Source organism: Rana temporaria, chromosome 3, assembly GCF_905171775.1.
Source record: "Rana temporaria chromosome 3, aRanTem1.1, whole genome shotgun sequence".
Lineage (NCBI taxonomy): Eukaryota > Metazoa > Chordata > Amphibia > Anura > Ranidae > Rana > Rana temporaria.
In genome coordinates this window covers 125,714,999-125,735,067 of record NC_053491.1, presented here as the reverse complement: position 1 = coordinate 125,735,067, position 20,069 = coordinate 125,714,999, and the positions used below count along the sequence as shown (strand labels likewise).

The following is a 20,069-nucleotide window of genomic DNA, read 5'->3' as shown; positions in this document are numbered from 1 at the left end:
ATGTGAAATTAAAAGAAAATACCACGTTTTGGATTATCCTAAGAAAAGTAATAGAGGTGAAATCTTCCAATGGAGAGACACTTGTGCTGGGGGGCCCCCAAGGAATTCCCTGAAAGTGGAGGTTCACCCTGAAACAATTATCTAACATTACATCCAGCATACTAACGACATGTACAGTATGCAGGTCTTTTTTTCCCGCCGTACATACCGTTCTATTCTTATTTTCTCCCCGGCTTCCGGGTTCTGATTCCCGCGGGACTGTGCGTTCCTATCCCTGGGTTAGATGATTGACGTCTGGTGAAAAACTTCCCATGGCGCATAAGGCGCGTCACCAGTTTTCCGTAAATAACCGACCTGCGAGTCGGCACTATACAGCGCCTGCGCCCGCCATGTAGAGCTGACTGCGCAGGCGCTATATAGAGCCGACTCGCAGGTTGGCTATTTACAGAAAACTGGTGACGCACCTTGTGCGCCATGGGAAGTTTTTCACCAGACGTCAATCATCTAACCCAGGGATAGGAACGCCCTGTCCCGCGGGAAGCAGAACCCGGAAGACGGGGAGAAAATAAGAATATAACGGTATGTACGGCAAAAAAAAAAAGACCTGCATACTGTACATGTCGTTGGTATGCTGGATGTAATGTTAGATAATTGTTTTAGGGTGAACCTCCACTTTAACTGCTTGCTGACTGCTGCATGTAGGAGAACGGCGGCAGAGCGGCTCATTTTGGAAACAATAAGGGAGGGTTTTAGCCCCTGCCAGTTTATTTTTTTTACCATCCCTGTCCCATTGCAGAGATTTCCCTTCACTTCCTGCACCATAGCCAAACAGGAAGTGAGAGGAAATCTATGCAAATCAAGGGAATCTTTTGCCTCCCCTCCCAGGCCCTCAGAACTAGCGTCCCCACTTGAAAATTTCAGGGCGGGTCTTAAACAGAAAGGGGTGTAGCCTTGACAGGAAGGTGCGTGTCATATTTAAATTGGGGGTTGCACGAGTTTAGTCAGGCCTAGGGCAGCAAAAACTATAAATACACTACTGCAAGGAGTTGTAAATAATCTTTTAATATTGCTGACGTCTGTAGCAGCATGTACTGTGAATTAAAGCCATATACACAACTGGTCATTTAGCCCAGTACATAGAATTATGTCATATATGTGCGGGAGGAGGACACAGGTGTCCAGTCTAGCTGTCCCTTTCAGACTCTGAGAGGCTGACAACTGGTGCGGCAGGATGGGGACTGGATGAGATACCTAGTGGTAATAATGTTTAGGGATGAATGTCCGGAACACTTTTTGCGTTCCCGGTATTCCTCCTTTTTTAAGCGTACTGCTTTAACTATTCATACTGCTAGGTGCACCAATCAGCTATCAACTTATATTTGTGCAGGCTGTCTGCAGTTGTGCTGAATGGGACACCCGCAGCTAAATGCCCAGTGTGCATGGGGTCTTTATTTAAAGTGGAACTTTAGACAGAAAATTAAGTCTGGCTAGATCACTTTGGCCCCTTTTTGCAGGTATAGCTATGTAAAACATTAAAAATAAGTGTCTATATACTGTTTAAAATCCAGTAATACACAGTCTCACCCCACTCTGCACATGCTCAGTTGCTCTCCATTTTTAGTCACTACTGAGTCTGTAGAGGCCGATCTGCTGACAGGCTTAAAGCAGAATTAAACCAATCTATCCTTTTACAGCCAAGGATGCTGCTTCTGTTTGGTTGAGAACGCAAGCAAATGTGACAGTTGGCAGTCCCAGCATTCCAGGAATGTAACGGTTTTTACTCCTACTTTGTTTTACTGCTGCTCTGGGCTTCAGCAAAATGGCAGACTCCAGGAAGAAGAAACTACTAGAGCAATACTGGAGACAATTTATATCGCACACTAATTTTTGTAGCATAAATATTAATGTAGAATGCATGTTCCCTGCTAACAAACATTTTTTTTTATCATGTTGTTATGAGTAAAGTTCCCCTTTAATATCACTGATCTCTGTAGCTTACCAGCACCAGCTGTGTACTTTAGGCTGGCAGCCTTCTAGGCTATAGAAAACGGATGGAGAGGAGCTATGATTTCAGTGCCTGTATTGTAGAGTTTGAAGATTAATTTCTCCACAGCGGCTATAGCTACATAGATGAGTGCCAAAGTGCTTTTAATGATTATGAGTATGTAAATACTTTAATGTGTATAGTCTGGGTACAGTTTCCCTTTTTACGTGTTTTATAAGCCTACACTAATGTTACACTTGTGGTCCTGTGGCTAGCTAGAAGTTATATGGAAGAAATTCACACTCCTGCTTGGTGTGCAGTGTTTCTTTGCTGACTTTTGCAGCCTCCCTTTCTCTTTAGCAGAAATTCTTTACCAGCAGGTTTGGCAGGTCATTCATACAAATAAGGAAACATTTTTTGACCAAATGTGAGTCATATCTCCCATGTGTGTCCTTACAATGTCACATTAGCTCTGCTGTGCTTGGAATTTACCAAAGTTACATATGTCATTGGAAGCATGAATGTTGGTGTTGTATTAGTGAAGTCAGAAGAGTGCTTGATACCAGCACAATATTAAAGCTCAGAATGGACTACTGTAGTATGAAAAAGGTATTATTTGAAAGAAATCAATGTTCAGTATATAATATATGGCGTTTTTGAGGGAAATGTCTCTGAATACAATTGATACATTTTACTAAATATATAAAAATGTGAGCACAATGGGGATCCTAAAAAAAATAAATAAAAAAAAATGGGATTTGCAATACATTACAATTTAATAGTCTATAGACACAAGAGTAAGTTGGTGGGTTTTTAGATTTGGGGCAAAATGGATAAAGACTCTCCAATTGGTGTCTGGTGTGTAATAATCCTCTGTATTGATGTTTTGATGGGTTATATTCTGTTTCTTCTTATTTTTCTTTTAAATATTGAAGAATTGGGATACTTCATGCAGCTTGTTCTCCTTTCCTTTCAATCCTTGGCTCTGCTGGCAGAAAAAGGTATTTTTCAAGTAATTTAAATGGAAATACTATGACGCGTAGCCCAGCCAACAAAGTGGGCATGCTGTGAATATGCTGTGATTAAACAGAATCCTGAGTTTGTCATCTGGCCCTCCTTGGCAGGCTTCCTGTCTGGGGTTAAAACCTAACTCTTAAAAAAATGTTCTCCCCCCTGTCCTTCACTAATGTAATGGATTCAGAATCCAATTTCAAAGATGACCTCCAGGCAAGCGGGTAAATACCGGTACATTGAAAGTCGATATTAAATAGACGTTAAAGCTGAAGTTTGAAGTATAACTAAAGGCAAAACTTTTTTTAGTTTTGGATAAAGTGGAGAGACATTCGAATACCTGACAGGTTTTATTGGTGTCCCTATCCCAGTTGGGGAGATTCGCAGTCTTTGTATTAAACTGTTATCAAGTGAAAGGGAAAATGCCAAATGTTGGGTTTTTCCCCAGGATAGTAATAGAGGGGAAATCATCTATTGTGGACACTAGTTCTCGTGACTAGGGTTGCATTGATACTAGTACGTTGCCAATACCGAGCATTTGCACAAGTACTTGTACTCATGCAAATGCTCCGATGCTTGACCCGATACCTGGGCAGTCAGGAATGATGCGTGGTGGGGGCAGTTACAAGCACCGATCTCCCTGTATAGATTTCAATAAAGCAGCTGACAGCCGCTTCTCCCCACCTGTGCAACTTTAAGTGGCTTTATATAAATCTATACAGGGAGATTGGTGCTTAGAACTGCCCCGATCACACCCTACGGTCCCCCTCTGTGTGCTCTTCCAGTCTCCATGCTCCTCCGGTCCCAACCTGTCCAGGATCTGTCAGGATGGAGGAAGGAGCCAGTAAATATGTCATTTTCGGGCTCCTTTTCTTTTCTAAATGAGCAGAGTCAGTGATCACTGCCTCTGTCCATTCATTACTAAACCGAGTAATCTGTGTTTACAATGTCTCAGTTTATGAATGGACAGGAGCCTCTGTCTCCTGTCCATTCATTTTCAGTGCAGCTGAGGCTGCTGAGAGAGGGACTGGGGAATCTGTCCTCAGTCCCTTTCCCTGTCTCAAAGGGCAGATGTCAGGGATCTGTTTAAACCCCTGATATATCTCACCAAGGCTGATTTAAAAAAAAAAAGTTTGTAATATTTAAAAGGTAAAATTGTAAAAAAAAAAAAAAAAAAAAAAGTTAAACCACTGACACCATCCACCCCCCCCCCCCCAAAAAAAATAAGGCATTGTAAAAAAATAAAATAAAAAATAAATAAAATATCAAACTACTGACACAGTCCACTGTCACACAACACGAAAAAAAAAGTTTTGGTTATCGGTAAGTACTTATAAAAGATATCGGTACTTGTACTCGGCCTTAAAGTGGTATCGGTGCAACCCTACTCGTGAACCTGGTGACAACTGGGCATTCCCTCACTTTTTCACTTGCTTCCTCTTTTAGCTATGAGGAATTGAAAGGAAATCTCTTCAATGGGACACCGATAGCCAAAAAAAAAACACCTAACAGGTGTGTGTGTGTGTGTCGGTTCCATTTAAAAGAACTTCCTTCCAGCCTTAGATGTAGTACTCACCTGTAATGACATATAACCCATGATGTTCAGGCTGTTGGATTCTATAGAAATCTTCACTGCAGAGCTGTCCTGTCCTCTTTCTCCTGAACTTCTGGTACTGTGGGGGTTAAGAGCCTTGGGTCTCTGGGCTCAGCAGCAGGAAAGGACAATCTGATGGGGACAGTCCCCTTTTGTCCTCTCCTCCATTGAGAAGTTCTTTCACTGATTGTGCTGCCTGTAACAGGATCTGTGACTGATCAGACTCCCCCATCTCTCATAATTCACACATGTGCATTCGGGACCTGCATCCGCATGTCTTATTGGGATACAGGGGCTGTGGCCACGCAGCCGTGTGCCCCAATAGACATCAATGGGACGCATGCAACACATTTGCATCCCTGTGCTTGTAAAAGACAGCCCTGCATGGCGCATGCAGCTAATTCTTTACTTTCAGCATTGTTGTGCTTCAGGAATTGTGTTAAAGTTTGAGTCCTACTCCTAGCTGCTGAGTTCACCCTGCTCAAACCTGTCCTGCATTTAGATTAGAATTTGGAAGGCTGCTAAGCCACTGCTGATAAAGGGGAGCGGAATGTGCTAAACTGCTGATTAAATGACTTCATTGCTTCTGCAATGAACTCTGAGGATGAATTGCTTCACAATTCCTGCAGCTGTTGCAGAACTACACCTCCCATGAGACATTGTAAAACTCTGACATTCACAGACCTGACAAGGCATGATGGGAATTGTAGTTCCTGAACAACTGGAGGATCATAATTTGGAGACCCCATTAGTGCTGTTGCTGCACGTTCATTTTCGCGGGATACACATGCTCTTTTAAATAACAACATGATTATATTTTTAGCTTTTTGTAAAGCAATGCTCTCCAGTCAGTGACAAGGAAGCCACATGTGGCTTTCAGCTTCTTTGATGTGGCTTCTTACAGTCTCTTGTCAAGCACCCAGTATCTCTGAGCATACAGTATGCTGCTTCAAGAACAAGATACTATTTGACTATATTTTGTTTTTAGTTTAACAATCTGTACTAACGACTAAAGTGTTTGAGGAATGTTGTTTAATATGTACTGTGGTTTGCTGCCACCTTTTACATCTGGATATGGCTGCCTGCATAAGAGGTTGTACCTGTACAATTCTTTTACATTATCAGCCAGTACCTGTGCCCAGAGTAACTAAAGGAAAGCTGATTGCAGTGTTCATCTATGAAATTATTATACAGGTAGCCAGCTGTGGTGGTCCTTGTGTTACAGTAAACCGTATGTTAAAGCGGAGTTCCACCCAAAAGTGGAACTTCCGCTTTAAGCACTCCTGACCCTCTGACATGCCACATTTGGCATGTCATTTTTTTTTTTTTGGGGAGGTGGTGGAGCTGGTACCTAGTTTTGAAAAGTACCAAGCTCCTACTTCTGCTCATAAGTTCTCCTCCTTCCCTGCAATTTTCTGGGACACATCACAGGTCCCAGAAGATTGCTTGGCCATTCAAAATGTGCAGCAAGACTTGCACACGCTCAGTGCGCACCTGGCTGTGAAACTGCAAGCTGTCGCAGCCAGGTGCCCACGCTTACAATGCTGACCCTGGGAGAGGAGCGAGGCTTAAGGTGGCCGCATCGCTGGACCGTGGGACAGGTGAGTGTCTATTAAAAGTCATCAGCTACATGTTATGCAGTGGCTGACCTTTTTTAATAAACCCAGAAATGGGTGAAGCTCTGCTTTAACCACTTGCTTACTGGGCACATATATCCCCTTCCTGCCCAGGCGAAATTTCAGCTTTCAGCACCGCGTCGCTTTAAATAAAAATTGCGCGGTCGTGCCACGTGCCTCCCAAACAAAATTGATGTCCTTTTTTTCCCACAAATAGAGCTTTCTTTTGGTGGTATTTGATCACCTCTACTCTTTTTTTTATTTTTTGCGCTATAAACAAAAAAGTGCGTCAATTAACACTAGGGGGCGAGGAAGGGGTTAAATGTGTATCCTGGGAGTGATTCTTACTGTGGGGGAGGTAGGTGACCGATGCTGTGTCCCTATGTACAAGGGACACAGCATCTGTCTCCTCTCCCTGACAGGACGTGGAGCTCTGTGTTTACACACAGAGCTCCATGTCCCTGCTCTAAAACTGCCGATCGCGGGTACCTGGACATCGTGGCTGCCAGGCACGCGCATGGGCACTGCGCCGGCGTGCGCCCCCCAGTGATCGGAAGACCAGAGGCCGTAAAAAGACGGCCTCCCGGATTTATAGAGCCACCTGGAGGCCGTCTTTTTACTATGGCCCGGGACTGAAGTCGTTAAAGATCCCTCAGGTATCTCACTTACTCTTCCTGAACTCCTCAGTGTAAGATGATATCGAGAAATAAAGCTTACCCATCCTTCTCTGCTGCCCATGCTTCACTATGGGTTCCTGAAACCCCTCCATCATAGGGACGCCATGGAGATTTAAAATATATATTTTTTGAAAATGTGTTGACTTTTTAATGATTATTTGTTTAATTCTATCCACACCATCATGTAACCAGGCTTGCTGATAAGTTTTGGTATGATGGCAGAGGATATTCCATTTCCTCACTCCTGGGGAGTGTAAAAACATGGATGTGGTCTCCAAAGACTGATTGTAAATAGTATCTGCTGACGGTTTGTTACCAACTCTCAGATCCTGCTGTCAGTTTGGTGGTGTTTGGCCCAAAAGTTGGCTTTCAGTGATTTGCATTTATTTTTCTTTTACAAAAGTTTTCTAGCAGTTTATTCATCACAAACTTTTATATCCATATTCTGAAAAGCCAGCCTTGGCAACCATCTTTACTTATTTTAGTTTTTTTCCCCCCTGATCACTGAACCAATTCATTGCTTCTGGCACATTGAAATATGCCTTGTTGTACTTCCGCTTCTTTCTTTTGAAGACTTATTTGTAGGTAGACTTTTGGATCATATCTGTGACTGAACACTTGGGCCTTGGGGCAAGATGTTTACTTGGTCAATCAGTTTCCTTATTTCCTCTTGTCCTCACTGAGACGTTTGATTGCTATTTTAAGAGACCCCAACCACCGAACCATTCATTTGAACAAGAATCTTTCCATAAGATAATATGTAAATACAGGTAGAGCTTTTCTATGCATATTCTTTACCTGTAAAAGCATCGAAAAGCTCTACAACTTCTGCTGACCGCCATCATCTGTGATGTGATCAATAAATGGTCTCTTGTGCTTAATGAAAGAAACCCACAACTGCACTAAATCTGCTCTGTGCAACTTTCAAGGTTATACTTGATAAATACAATAATATAAAACATATTTTATACCATTTAGCTATTGCTAGGTTATATTTTTGCTTCTGCTCTTTTTAAGTACCGTATTTATCGAGGTATTGCGGGCTCCAGCGTATAGCGCGCACCCCTAAAGTGGACCCGCATTCCTGTAAAAAAACATTTTAGTACTTAGTTTTGGTGTCTTGCGTGGCGGCCTCGTCGGGTCTGGCGTCCTGCGGTGTCCTCCCTGCTCGATCCCGCGCGGAGTTTGAACACTGCGCCGGCATATACCGAGCGCAGTACACTCAGGTATAGTCGGGCAGGCTCCTCTCGCGGCCACGTCCTGTACGTCCAGGACGTGACCGCGAGAGGAGCCGAGCCTGCCCGAGTGTACTGCGCTCGGTATATGCCGGCGCAGTGTTCAAACTCGGCGCGGGTATCGGCATATATTGCGCACCCACGATTTTGCCCTGAAAATTGAAAAAGTGCGCGGTATACGCCGATAAATACGGTATGTCATAACTAGAGAATATTATGTGGGTGTTTTTTTTTTTTCCCCGGTTAATGTAAACTTTTTTCATTCTTTGCTTACACATTGTGAGACATGGGTGGGGTTGGGGTGAACATTTCCTCTCTTGGTATGGAATGGTTTTACGCGTTTATTTTGGTTTGGGTCCTTTTGCCATAGGTTTGTTATGGATATATAAAACGGTCTATAGATACCATAGTTTAAACAGGTGTTTGGAAAATTTGTAAAATGCGTAAACCTGTCTCGCTGATACTAGCGGTCATTATAGGCAGGAAATGGTACTTCTAAAAACATCTATTTATATTTTTCCTTAAAGTGGTTGTAAACCCTTACATCTACCCAGAGAAGTGACTAGCCTTAGGTCGGGGTTTGACAAATTTGCTTGGAATCTAGGAGCCAGCTAAAAAAGTTAGGAGCCAGAAACGCGCCTCGTCCCGCCGAGCTGGCACGCACAAGCGAACGTATACGTGAGTAGCTCCCACATATGAAAGCGGTGTTCAAACCACACGTGAGGTATCGCCGCGATTGGTAGAGGGAGAGAAATAATTCTAGCCCTAGACCTCCTCTTTAACTCAAAACATGCAACATGTAGAATTTTTTATTTTTTAAACGTCGCCTATGAAGATTTTAAAGGGTAAAAGTTTGTCGCCATTCCACGAGTGGACGCAATTTTGAAGCGTGACATGTTGGGTATCAATTTACTCTTCGTGGTTTATGCCAGGTAACATAAACAACTTAGCTACACATCGACCCAATCGCTTATGGATTATATTTGCGGCTTTTTCCATGTTTCTTCTTCCCAGGAGTGCATCCTAGCAGCTAGGGTCCATTGCTTTGTCTAACTTTTGGCTTCCTATAATGTTGTCCATCTCATCAGGAGCCTACAAATTCATGTACGAGAGTTTACTCACACTTAAGTTTTATAAGACAGATGCTGTTTCAGTTTTTCTTTTCCTATGCTTCTTTACGCTCTGTTCAATGGCACAAAAGAAGCGACACTCAAATGTGGAGTGACATCATTGATTTTCATGAGCTGCCCTCCGCTCCAAACGTGTGCCATAGTAGCTCTAGTATTCTTTTGGCGCGACTTGCGCGTTGGGGTGCCATTAACAATGAATAGAACCCAAATGTGTTTTGCCGCATTGTAAAATTCCAGCCAGAATTGCATGAGTCTGCCTGCTATGCTCAGATGTGAATGGGGCCTTAGAATATTCTCAACCATTTAGGATGTTTAGCAGTGTTTTATATAAATACAGCTCTTCAGGAACACTCATTTAAATCCCCCTCCTTTATTTTTTTTGAGTCTTCCTTACAGCCCCAGCCAAATGTAAACTTTCTGCACATTATATGTATCCATCTGCACTGCACAGCAGTATACATATCTGCACACCAGGGCCAAGGGATGAAGGGAGCTGCTCCCCATAGGGGGCTTCCACTGCTGTGTCTCCGCTAATGAGGGAGAGATCTGAGAGAAATTCTGCTGTTGTGCACATCGATGGATCGGGATCGTACTCGGGTGAGTATTGGGGGGGCTGCGGAGAGAGCTGAACACTGAAGGTTCTTTACATCACTGCATAGAACGCAGGAAGGTAAATAACCTTCAGCCTTTTAGAACCACTTTAACCTAAAATCATGTCTTTAAAGTGTGGGAGGAAAGCCAAGTACCGGGAGGAAACCCACACAGGTATGTTTTTATATTTGCAAAGTTGCTTGTTGTCTCTAAATATACTGAAAGGGCTAATGTGTTTTAATGTAAAGTACAGTTATCCTTTATTTCTGTACTTGTCGGTGTGAGGTTCAGTCATGCAAATGCAGACATGCAAAATGCTTGCTTGTTCTCCTGTATCTCCAAGCAGTTTTAGCGTCTAGCATAATACTCCATATTTGCAGCCAGACTGGACTTGCAGGGAAGCTTCTGAGGCCCTGTAAATGAATCACATCCCAAGAGGATATACATCAGACTAACATTCTGAAGTGTAATTAAAGTGATTTGTAAAGGATCCTTCTTCCCCTTTTTTTTTTTTTTTCTTAAACGCGTTATGGTTACCTGCTCTGTGCAATGGGTTCCCCTCTTCTGGGGTCCCCCACCGACGCTACTGGCTCCTTCTATCTTACAAGTACAACCCACACCCCAGCAAACCACTCTCTAGGAGGTACTCGTGCAGGCTCATGTCAATAGACAGACTCAAGTCACTGGATTTTACTGTCGGGAGCCAATGGGAGATAGAGAGCAGGCACAGCGTTGGATTGAGATTGGGCTCAGGTAAGTATTTGTTGGTCTGCACCTAAAGTTTTTTTTTTTTTATAAAGTGGTTCTAAAGGCTGAATGCTTTTTACCCTAATACATTCTATGAATTAAAGTACTTACCTGAGCCCCATCTTGATCAAGTGATGTGCATGAGAGCAGCGACTCTTTCAGGCCTCTCGTTCCTCATTCGCTCACACAGCAGTGTTGACCACAGCCAGTGAGCCAATGAGGAGAGAGTGGGAGGCAGAGCCAAGCCACACTCTGTGTGAATGGACACAGAGCATAGCTTGGGAGCGAGTCTGCTCGAGTGCCCCACAGCAAGAGGCTTGCTATTGGGGGCGCTGGGCAGGTGGGAGGAGCCAGGACTGTCGACGAGGGACCCAAAAAGAAGAGGATCGGGGTGCAATTGCACAGAGCAGCAGGCAAGTTATAACATGTTTTTTTTTTTTTTTTTGTTCCTTTCCGTTAAAATCACTTTGAGACTCCATGCACACTATGAAGACTGAGTGAAGATGGAAGCACCTTCAGCGGTGTCAGCGTGGTGCTGGAAGGCTTTGTTCTAAGCTAAGATTCACATAATGTGCTAGTATGTGATGCATACTAACGCATTATGCCATTGCCTTACAGGTTTAAGAAAAAACAGCGGTTTGCTACTGCTTTTAAAGTATACAATTTTCGTTGATTTAGGGCTGCAACTAAAAAAAACAAAATGGCACTGTTTTGGGTTAAAAAGTCTTTGCCCTTTCCAAATACGCAGCAGCTGAAAAAAAATCATGGATGTAAACGTGTCCCATGGGAAAACCATGTAAATGAACTGTAGCGTGTTTCGGCAAAAAGCACCAAAAAACAGAGGTGTGAACCCAGGCCTGAGATGTTTAGTAACATAATGGGGTTAAAAAAACAAAAATAAGTACAAAAAGAGAAAATATTTGCTACTGTAAGGGGTTACATTTTTTTTACCGTGGGACAGTGAAAGTAATAATTTCAGTAGCGATTTGCTTTTTTTGTACTATAAAGGGCTAATTTTAGTTGTTTTAACCCCATTATGTTACTGGCCGATTAATCGATTAGTTTCATAATCGATTAGTTGTTTCGGCCCTACGTTGATTTCTCTTTTGTTGATCGGTTTAATGCCATCCTTCACCCTTCCTTTTCTTCTTTACATATAATTGCTCCTGTACTTCTCCTATAACGCAATCGGATTTCCGATGGAGCTGCCACCTTTTTTGCCTAGGTGCACCAGCTGCCCGCAGCCTCCTCAGATGCTTGCTTTGCGCATCCCAGGAGGTTTCGGGACATTTCCACAACAGTGTGAAAGCACCAGGCAATCTACACCACACCGTGTGTATGCACCATTATCCATCATCGGGGGCAACTGCAAAAACCAGGAGGAGACAGCCAGCCTCCCGATGACTTCAAAAGAGATTATGGTGGCTCAGGATACAGACTGCAGCAACAGAGCTGCGAATCTCCATACAACGCTGGAATTCCTGAGCATTTCAATATTTTCTTTCATTACAACCTAGCAGACAATGTAAGAGGGTAAAAAAAATGTGACGGGGAGGTGAAGTTCTTTAACAACTTGTACTTTAAGCAGAATGGTTCACATTCATATAATTTGTCAACTTGTCAAAATGCAAGCAAAACCTAGACTTTTCTATGATGTTCATATAGCCCATTACATATTGGATTTCTGATGTGTTATAAACGCTTTTGGCCTTGCGCTAATATTTGGGTATACGCTTTGTAAATGAATCTACATACTTGGGCCATATGAGTGTGCATGTCTTTACTTTGAGCAAACATTCCCAGCACTCTCTTTATCTCTGAAAGCTAAATACTGTTTGGCTGGCAACATTTAACCTTGCTATATTGATACAGTAATGCCCAGATAGAAATAATTAAGTACTGGAAATATGCAGAGAGGAGTACTGATTTAAGTGACACTGCTGCTGCTTAGAAGTGGGACTCTTATTATATTGCTGGCATCAAAGGAATGCTTACAATAAGGTATCATTTCATTAGCCTGACTTAGTGGGGCTTTTAATGGGGCTCCGTTTAACGAGTCTATGGCTTGTTTGATCTGCTCACATAACTATTTAAGATGCACCAGTTTTCAAGATCTTGATTTTTTTTTTTTTTTTTTTAGAGAAATCTATGTATTCTTCTTTGCTCCTTTCAGAAAACACATTGAGGGTTATTTACTAAAGGCAAATCCACTTTGCACATGCAAAAAGTAATTCTACTCCTAAATGTATCACCACCTTAAATACATGACATTTTAATTTGCTGTTTAAAAAAAAATGGCGGTGGACAATTAATACAGATATTATAATTTAATACTCGTATTATTAACCACTTCAGCCCCGGACCATATTGCTGGTCAATGACCGGGCCCCTTTTTGCGATTCGGCACAGCGTCGCTTTAACTGACAATTGCGAGGTCGTGCAACATGGCTCCCAAACAAAATTGGCGTCTTTTTTTCCCACAAATAGAGCTTTCTTTTGGTGGTATTTGATCATCTCTGCGGTTTTTATTTTTTGCACTATAAAGAAAAATAGAGCGACAATTCTGAAAAAAAAAGAATATTTTTTACTTTTTGCTGTAATAAATATCCCCAAAAATATATAAAAACTTTTTTTTCCTTTTAGTTTAGGCCGATACGTATTCTTCTACACATTTTTCGTAAAAAAAAATCGCAATAAGCGTTTGATTGGTTTGCGCAAAAGTTATAGCGTCTACAAAGTAGGGGATAGTTTTATGGCATTTTTATTAATATTTTTTTTTTTACTAGTAATGGCGGCGATCAGCGTTTTTTTTTTTATTTTTTATCGGTATTGCGACCTTATGGCGGACACTTTTGACACATTTTTGGGACCATTGGCATTTTTTTTGCGATCAGTGCTATTTTTTGCGATCATGGATTACTATAAAAATGCCACTGGCAGGGTAGGGGTTAACACTAGGGGGCGAGGAAGGGGTTAATTATGTTCCCTGTGTGTGTTCTAACTGAAGGGGGGATGGGACTGACTAGGGGAAATGACAGATCGCTGTTCATACATTGTATGAACAGACAAAGTCATTTCTCCCCCTGACAGGACCGGGAGCTGTGTGTTTACACACACAGCTCCCGGTTCTCGTTCTGTAATGAGCGATCGCGGCACCAGGGGCGAGTGCGCCTCCGGCGGCGCGCACGCGCGCCCCTATTGGCTGAAATGCAAGATGACGTATAGCTACGTGATCTCGCACAGCTGAACTGACCTACTGCCGTATAACTGCGGCGGCTGGTTGGCTAGTGGTTAATTGACACCTACCTCTAGCCATTTGATAGGGGTAGGTCAGCAATGAAACCTGCATCAAAAACTGAATAAAATTGTATATTTTATACAGACATGAACATCTTGGTAACTGGTAGGGGAATATTACAGCAATATTTCTTTGAACAAGTGGCTTATAAATCACAGGCACAGATGTAAAGCGGCACTACCATACCAAATGCTGAACAATTTAAACCTCTGCTCCATAGAAGATAAATACCTATAAACCAAAGACCATATATTTTAAACTTGGATTTCTAACCAACAAGCTTATCCAATATTACCATTCCTAGGGGATTATCTGAAGCTGAAGTTTCTCTCAGGCCTCCTGTATGTGCCTGTCCAAGTGCCCCCCCCCCCCCAGGTGCCTCTCAGTCAGGTTTCTCTCTGCCATTTTCATCCTTTGTTTTTTTCCATTAGTTTTAATTGTGCAGTTTGGAATAGACTCAATCATATATTTCTCATTAAAGCAGAGGTAATAAATAGATACTTACCTGTCCAGGGTGCCCGCGATGTCGGCAGCCGAAGCCAAACAATCACTTGGCTCTCGGCTGCCCCCGCAGCCATCCTCGGTGAGGGAATCGGGAAGTGAAGCATTGCGGCGGCACTTTCCCGTTCCTTACTGTGCATGTGCGAGTCACGCTACGTGTCCTAATGGGTTCCCCCTGCCTTCTGGGACCTGTATGTTTCCCAGAAGACAGTGGGGGGGGGACAGGAAAGGGCGTGACCCCCTGGGCATAGACTCACACGGAAGTGGGTGCAAATACCTGTATTGTACAGGTATATGCATCCCCTCCCCCCCTGAAAGGTGCCAAATGTGACACCGGAGGGGGGGGAGGGTTCCAAAAAGCAGAGGTTCCGTTCTTTGTGTGGACCTCTGCTTTAAAGTGATTGGATGGCACTTAAGCCCCTTTTTGCTGTGACGCCTACTCTATATTTCTTTGTAGAAAAAATCTCTTGTTCAGAATCACAGTGTCTCTGGCAAACATACATTTGTTAATTTTGTCGCTCTTCCATCACCCCTGGATCTTTTAGACCTCACAATAATGACCTCCAGCATTGGTGACTGTGGATGCGATAACCCCCAGCATTCAGTGGCCACAATAATAATGCCTGCAGTTAGTAGGTGGTTGAAATAATAACCCTATAACTGGTGTCCGTAGAACTGACACAATATAAACTCCCAGCATTGGTTTCAGTGACCACAATAATTATCCCTACTTTTGTCTGCAGTAGGTGGCTGCAATAATAACCCTCAGCATTGGTGTCATTGGCTGTAATAATAACCTCCTGCTGTAATTAAAGAAAGTAAGATCCTGTGATGACCTCCAAGGGAGTTTAAAGTACTCATCATACCAGCTCTCTGTGAGCGCTGCCCAATCATGTCATAAGTTGGACTGTGAAATGTAACACAATGAACACAATTTGAGAACACAAGGGTGTATAGGTAGGCCAACACTAATTGGGAAAAGACTGATGTAACTAGGCATGGAATACTGCTGTGTGATCTAGAGGGGAAGCTCCATTTAATCAAACATAGGAGAGAAAAGACACAATGCATAATGTAGCAAGTCAAACTATGACCTTTATTAAAAATGGTAAGGCCTGTTGCACTTGGGAGTAAAAAAAGTTTTTTTTACTGATCTGAAATGAGATGCATTGTTGTCTATGGGACATTGCACACAGCTTAGTAAAACAAAATGGAAAATGTTACATTTCAGTGCAGTAATTTACTCATTTAATGTTTACACGAGAATAAGTGAGTGTATTACAATACTGGCAGTGAAGATGAATTCTACTTTTCTATACGCTTTCACACTTTTACTCGCCTATACTTCACATTACTCTGGTCTTTACAGTTTTTAGCCCCTTATACATGGGCTTCACAAGTTCCTGAGTAAACATCAGTAAATTATGATGCCCGTATGCAAGGGGACTAAAAAAAGCACTGCAGGGGTTAAAGTGACAGGTTGATGGTGGAATCCTGCCGGGTCATTGCACAGTGAGGAAACTGACCATATCCGATAGGAGGGACACCCGTGCCTCAGCCAAAAGCAGAGAAGATCCAGTGATGGAACGCTAGCAACATTGTGAGATGGTTGGGACAACCGGCAAGCCAGGACGTGCGGCCGTAAGACGTCACCCATGGGCATGCGCAAGGGGACGCGTTTCAAGGGATCTCCCCTTTTCCACAGCCTAACTTAAGGGCTACCCACACAGGTTTCAATAGTCACACAGTAGTATAGGTGGTCTATGGGACGGTTGGAGAGGAGGACTCATAAGTTTGCTGGAATTCCACTGTAAAGGTTGAAAGGGTTATACTTCTCTATACACCTCTTGCAGTTGGTGTCCCTTCAGTGAAGTATATTGTGAAGATGAATTGAAGAGCACCACAAGGATGCTGCTTGGAACACAAATGGACCTATAAATATTTGAACAGGAAAAGTTGGTTAAGCAGTTTAAATGAGAATTTGCAGTGCATTTCATAACCCTTCACTTTGTGCTTATGGGTTTTCCTTTGGCAATATTTTTAAATCTTTTTGATTTGTTGAAAAGCCAGAGGTTTTTAATTGTTTGTATTGGTATATTGCAGCTTTACAACATTTAAAGTGAATCCTTTTATGCTAATGATTGCAAAAGTAAGTTGTTTATTCTCTGATAGCGGATGCACCCCATACAGTGCTTGTTAAATAGAATGCATGTGTGTGCTCTATAAAAATTGCTCTTTGGATTATATTCTTGGTTTACACCTCCTAAATGCCCTGAACATTTATTTTGAAGTGGCCTGCTTAAAGGCTAAGTTTACCTTTTTTTTTTTTTCCCTTCTAAATTCCAGCTCCCCTATGCACATTCATGTACTTTGTTTTTGCAAAAATATCAAAGCTTTCCATCAAATCTACAGACACTTGCCTTGCTGTCCTCCATCCATAATTCAAAATGTATCTATTGCTTCAGTCTTGCATCCTTACAGTGTAGGTCATGACACAGAAAGGAGTTGACCAGCTGATCTCGTACACACCCTGCATCATCCACCCTCTCATTCCCAGCTGCACATTTTTTTAAATGAAATCGGTGATCGCCCTTTTCACTAAATACACAATCAGATTGCATAGTGTATGGCCATCCTTATACAAGTATATAGAAGGGAGTGAAAAAAAAAATTAGAATATTTTTTATATGTGTGTATCTGTGTGGACAATATTTATCTATCTACGTGTATGTGTGTGTGTGTGTGTGTGTGTGTGTGTGTGTGTGTATGTGTGTATATATATATATATATATATATATATATATATATATATATATATATATATATATATATATATATATATATATATATATATATATACACACACACACTCCTGCTTAAAGTGGAACTTTACTGATAACAACTTGATATAAAATGTTCTTTAGCATGGAACCTTACATTCCACATTAATAATTATGCTACCAAAATCGGTGTGTGCTGTAAATTACATCCAGCTTTGCTCCTGTTTCTTCTTGCTGGAGGCTGCCATTTCGCTGAAGCTTAGAACCCCTGAACAGAAGTAAATCATATAGGGGAACTACACCCATCGATTTTAAGAGTTTCAAACCATCAAATGACTGGTGTCATAGCTGATCACTAGTGGTGCAACAGATCGTCATTGATCCGTACGGATCAACCTCTTCGGATCGGCACACCACATGATCCGCGAATCCGCAGGTAGTGTGATGGCTCTGCTGCGGATGTGCAGCCTCCCAGTCCTGCATCGGCCATAAGAAAGGCCGCGGCAGTGGCCATCTTGGTCCACCTGGCGATGGCCACTGTATCGTCGCATTCGGCTACCCATGACATTTGGCTACGGAAGTGACATTCTCTTGCGGCCACCTTGCTACACCCTCACTCCTGCACAGTAATGATAAGAGTGAGAAGGGGGTAAACGGACATCTTGTCGCATCAAGATGCGGGTAGACTGCGGGCAGGACGTCGGATCCCCCCCCCCCCGTTTGTATTCTGGGAAACACACAGCTCCCAGAACACAGCGGGAACCAGTCAGCACGGCGCAGTGTGACTCGTGCATGCACCGTAGGGAACCGGACAGTGAAGCCTGAGCGCTTCACTTCCTGGTTCCCTCACCGAGGATGGTGGTGGGGGCAGCAGAGTGACGAGTGATCGCTCGCCCTCTGCTGCCGACGGCGCTGAACTCCATGACAGGTAAGTGTGATAATATTTAAAGTCAGCAGCTGCAGTATTTGTAGCTGCTGGCTTTTTAATATTTTTTTTTTCGGTGGACATCTGCTTTAAGTTTAGATCTTCTTGTACTGCTTTGCGACTAACTGGCTTGTCTATAGAAGTGGGGGGGAGTTTATACCAGCTACGGCTGCCCATTGGCGGTGCGGTGTTCTTTTCTGCCTAGTGTCCTAATCTTTTAGGTGGCGCTGTAAAACCTATTGCCAAGAATAGAACTCTGGGATTTTTTCCCTTTATGATCATTTTGTTTGTGTGGTTTTTTTTTTCACACATTTTTATGTGCTTCTCGGGGAAGTTGTGGTCCTAAAATGTCTTTGAAGGGCCATTTTGGATAAATTAAGCATATAAATTGACACAGGTTTAAAAGGAGAGCTCATTTCTGTGAGCTGTGAATCGCACCACGAAAAGGCTACTTCTGTTGTGGTCAGGAGAGAAGTGCACTCTTCCAAATATCTAAAGATTAAGCTCTAATTTTCTTTAAAAGTACAACACACTGTGGTCTCTGGTGGGACTATTATGCTCGGGATTTAAGTGTGGGGACAAATGTTTTGGTTTCTCTTTGTTCTGATTGGTGTCTGAGGCAGCCTGTCAGGTCAAGTAGGAGCATGTCGGAGGTACAACACTCTATGGTAGGTGCTGAGGGACTTCACAGAGCTGAAGACAACACACAGCATGGGATTTTCCTGCTAGTAGATGTTAAAGCCGTCTTGTGTATTTCAACACCTCAACGTAAATTTCACCATTGCTGCTTTTTTTTTTTTGTGCTGGCTTAGTTTCTCATTAGTTCATTCCTATTTAAATCTGTGTTACTAATTTTGCTTCAGTAGATTTTTATCAAATTGATTGGCTTTTAAACATTTCTTGACTGTAAGTAGCAGCTTTGCTTGATCCCGAGTCTACTCGTGTAGTGCATGAGCTGCTCTCCTGAAGGTTGCCTTTAAGCCTTCAAAAGAATTTAGGGACGCATATTTGAGAAGGTATGATCTTTCTTGTGCATTACTTGAGCTCACAGAGGCAGGATACAATGAGCTCCAGAAATGAAACCTGTTGGCTTTATGTATGAAGAGCGGCTGGCTTCTTTTCCTGCGAACTAGAGATGATTCAGGTTTTGCAGATTGTGAAAGAACTGGTCTCACCTTCAAGGCGCAGGGCAGCGACAGCACACAAAGGTAGGAGAACTCAGAAGTCTGTCATCTCAGTGTTCTTGTGCATTTCAAACCTGCTTGTGATATGATGGAAGGACTGTATTGGTCAGTGTTATCATACTGCGGTTCTTCAATGCTTGCTTCCTTTTTTTTCTTCTTAACCCCTTTTGGTCTCTGCTGCTTTCTCCCAGCTGTGCAGGCTCATTGATTGGAATACAGAGGAATATTTGCTCGCCTGCTTCATAAACCGACTTTATATGTGCTTTTTGTAGAACTCCTTGAGGTCTGAGAAGCTGTTTTTAGTCTCGGTCATCTCTGATGTAGTTGGTAATAAGCTGAGTGTTTGTATATCTTAACATGTATCTAAAAAATGTGGTTATAAAATATGTAGAACGTTTAACATTCGGAGAGAATGAGCTGTTTAGCTAAGGAGATAATTGGGTCAGGCGTAATGCATAATAAATGATTTAATACTTTGGTGAACCCTACTGTAAATGATACAATTTTTTTTTTCTTTTTAGAGAAGAAATGTAAATGTTTTTGAGTTGTCAACATCTCAATCTCTTTGAGAATGAAACCTGTAGCATTTTAATCTGCTGTATGTACGAGTTTTTTTTTTTTTTCATTTTATTTTTTTGTAATGTGTTTCTTTTGTATCAGTTTTGGGTTAAACATGTACAATTTATATTGGACCATTCATAAATATACTGGGTGAAATGCAGACTATCTTTTCAACATGCTCAGCTGTGGGATTACTTATGTTTTACTGTTAAGCTAAACAGTTTCCTTTGTTTGT

At 42.3% G+C, this 20,069-nt stretch overlaps 1 protein-coding gene across 2 annotated transcripts in view; it reads left to right on the top strand.

Moving 5' to 3' along the window:
• The window catches only part of USP6NL (USP6 N-terminal like), a 252,946-nt gene that overhangs the window by 11,767 nt on the left and 221,110 nt on the right, over positions 1–20,069 (top strand). Inside the window, exon 1 of one of the 2 annotated variants that reach the window (XM_040343384.1) lies at positions 18,071–19,297. The exons of the other annotated variant lie outside the window; for it this stretch is intronic. Within the exon in view, the coding sequence (XP_040199318.1) occupies positions 19,225–19,297 (73 nt within the window). The 5' untranslated portion in view covers positions 18,071–19,224. Of the gene's footprint in view, positions 1–18,070; positions 19,298–20,069 lie in introns of those variants that run through there. 2 annotated transcript variants of the gene reach the window in all.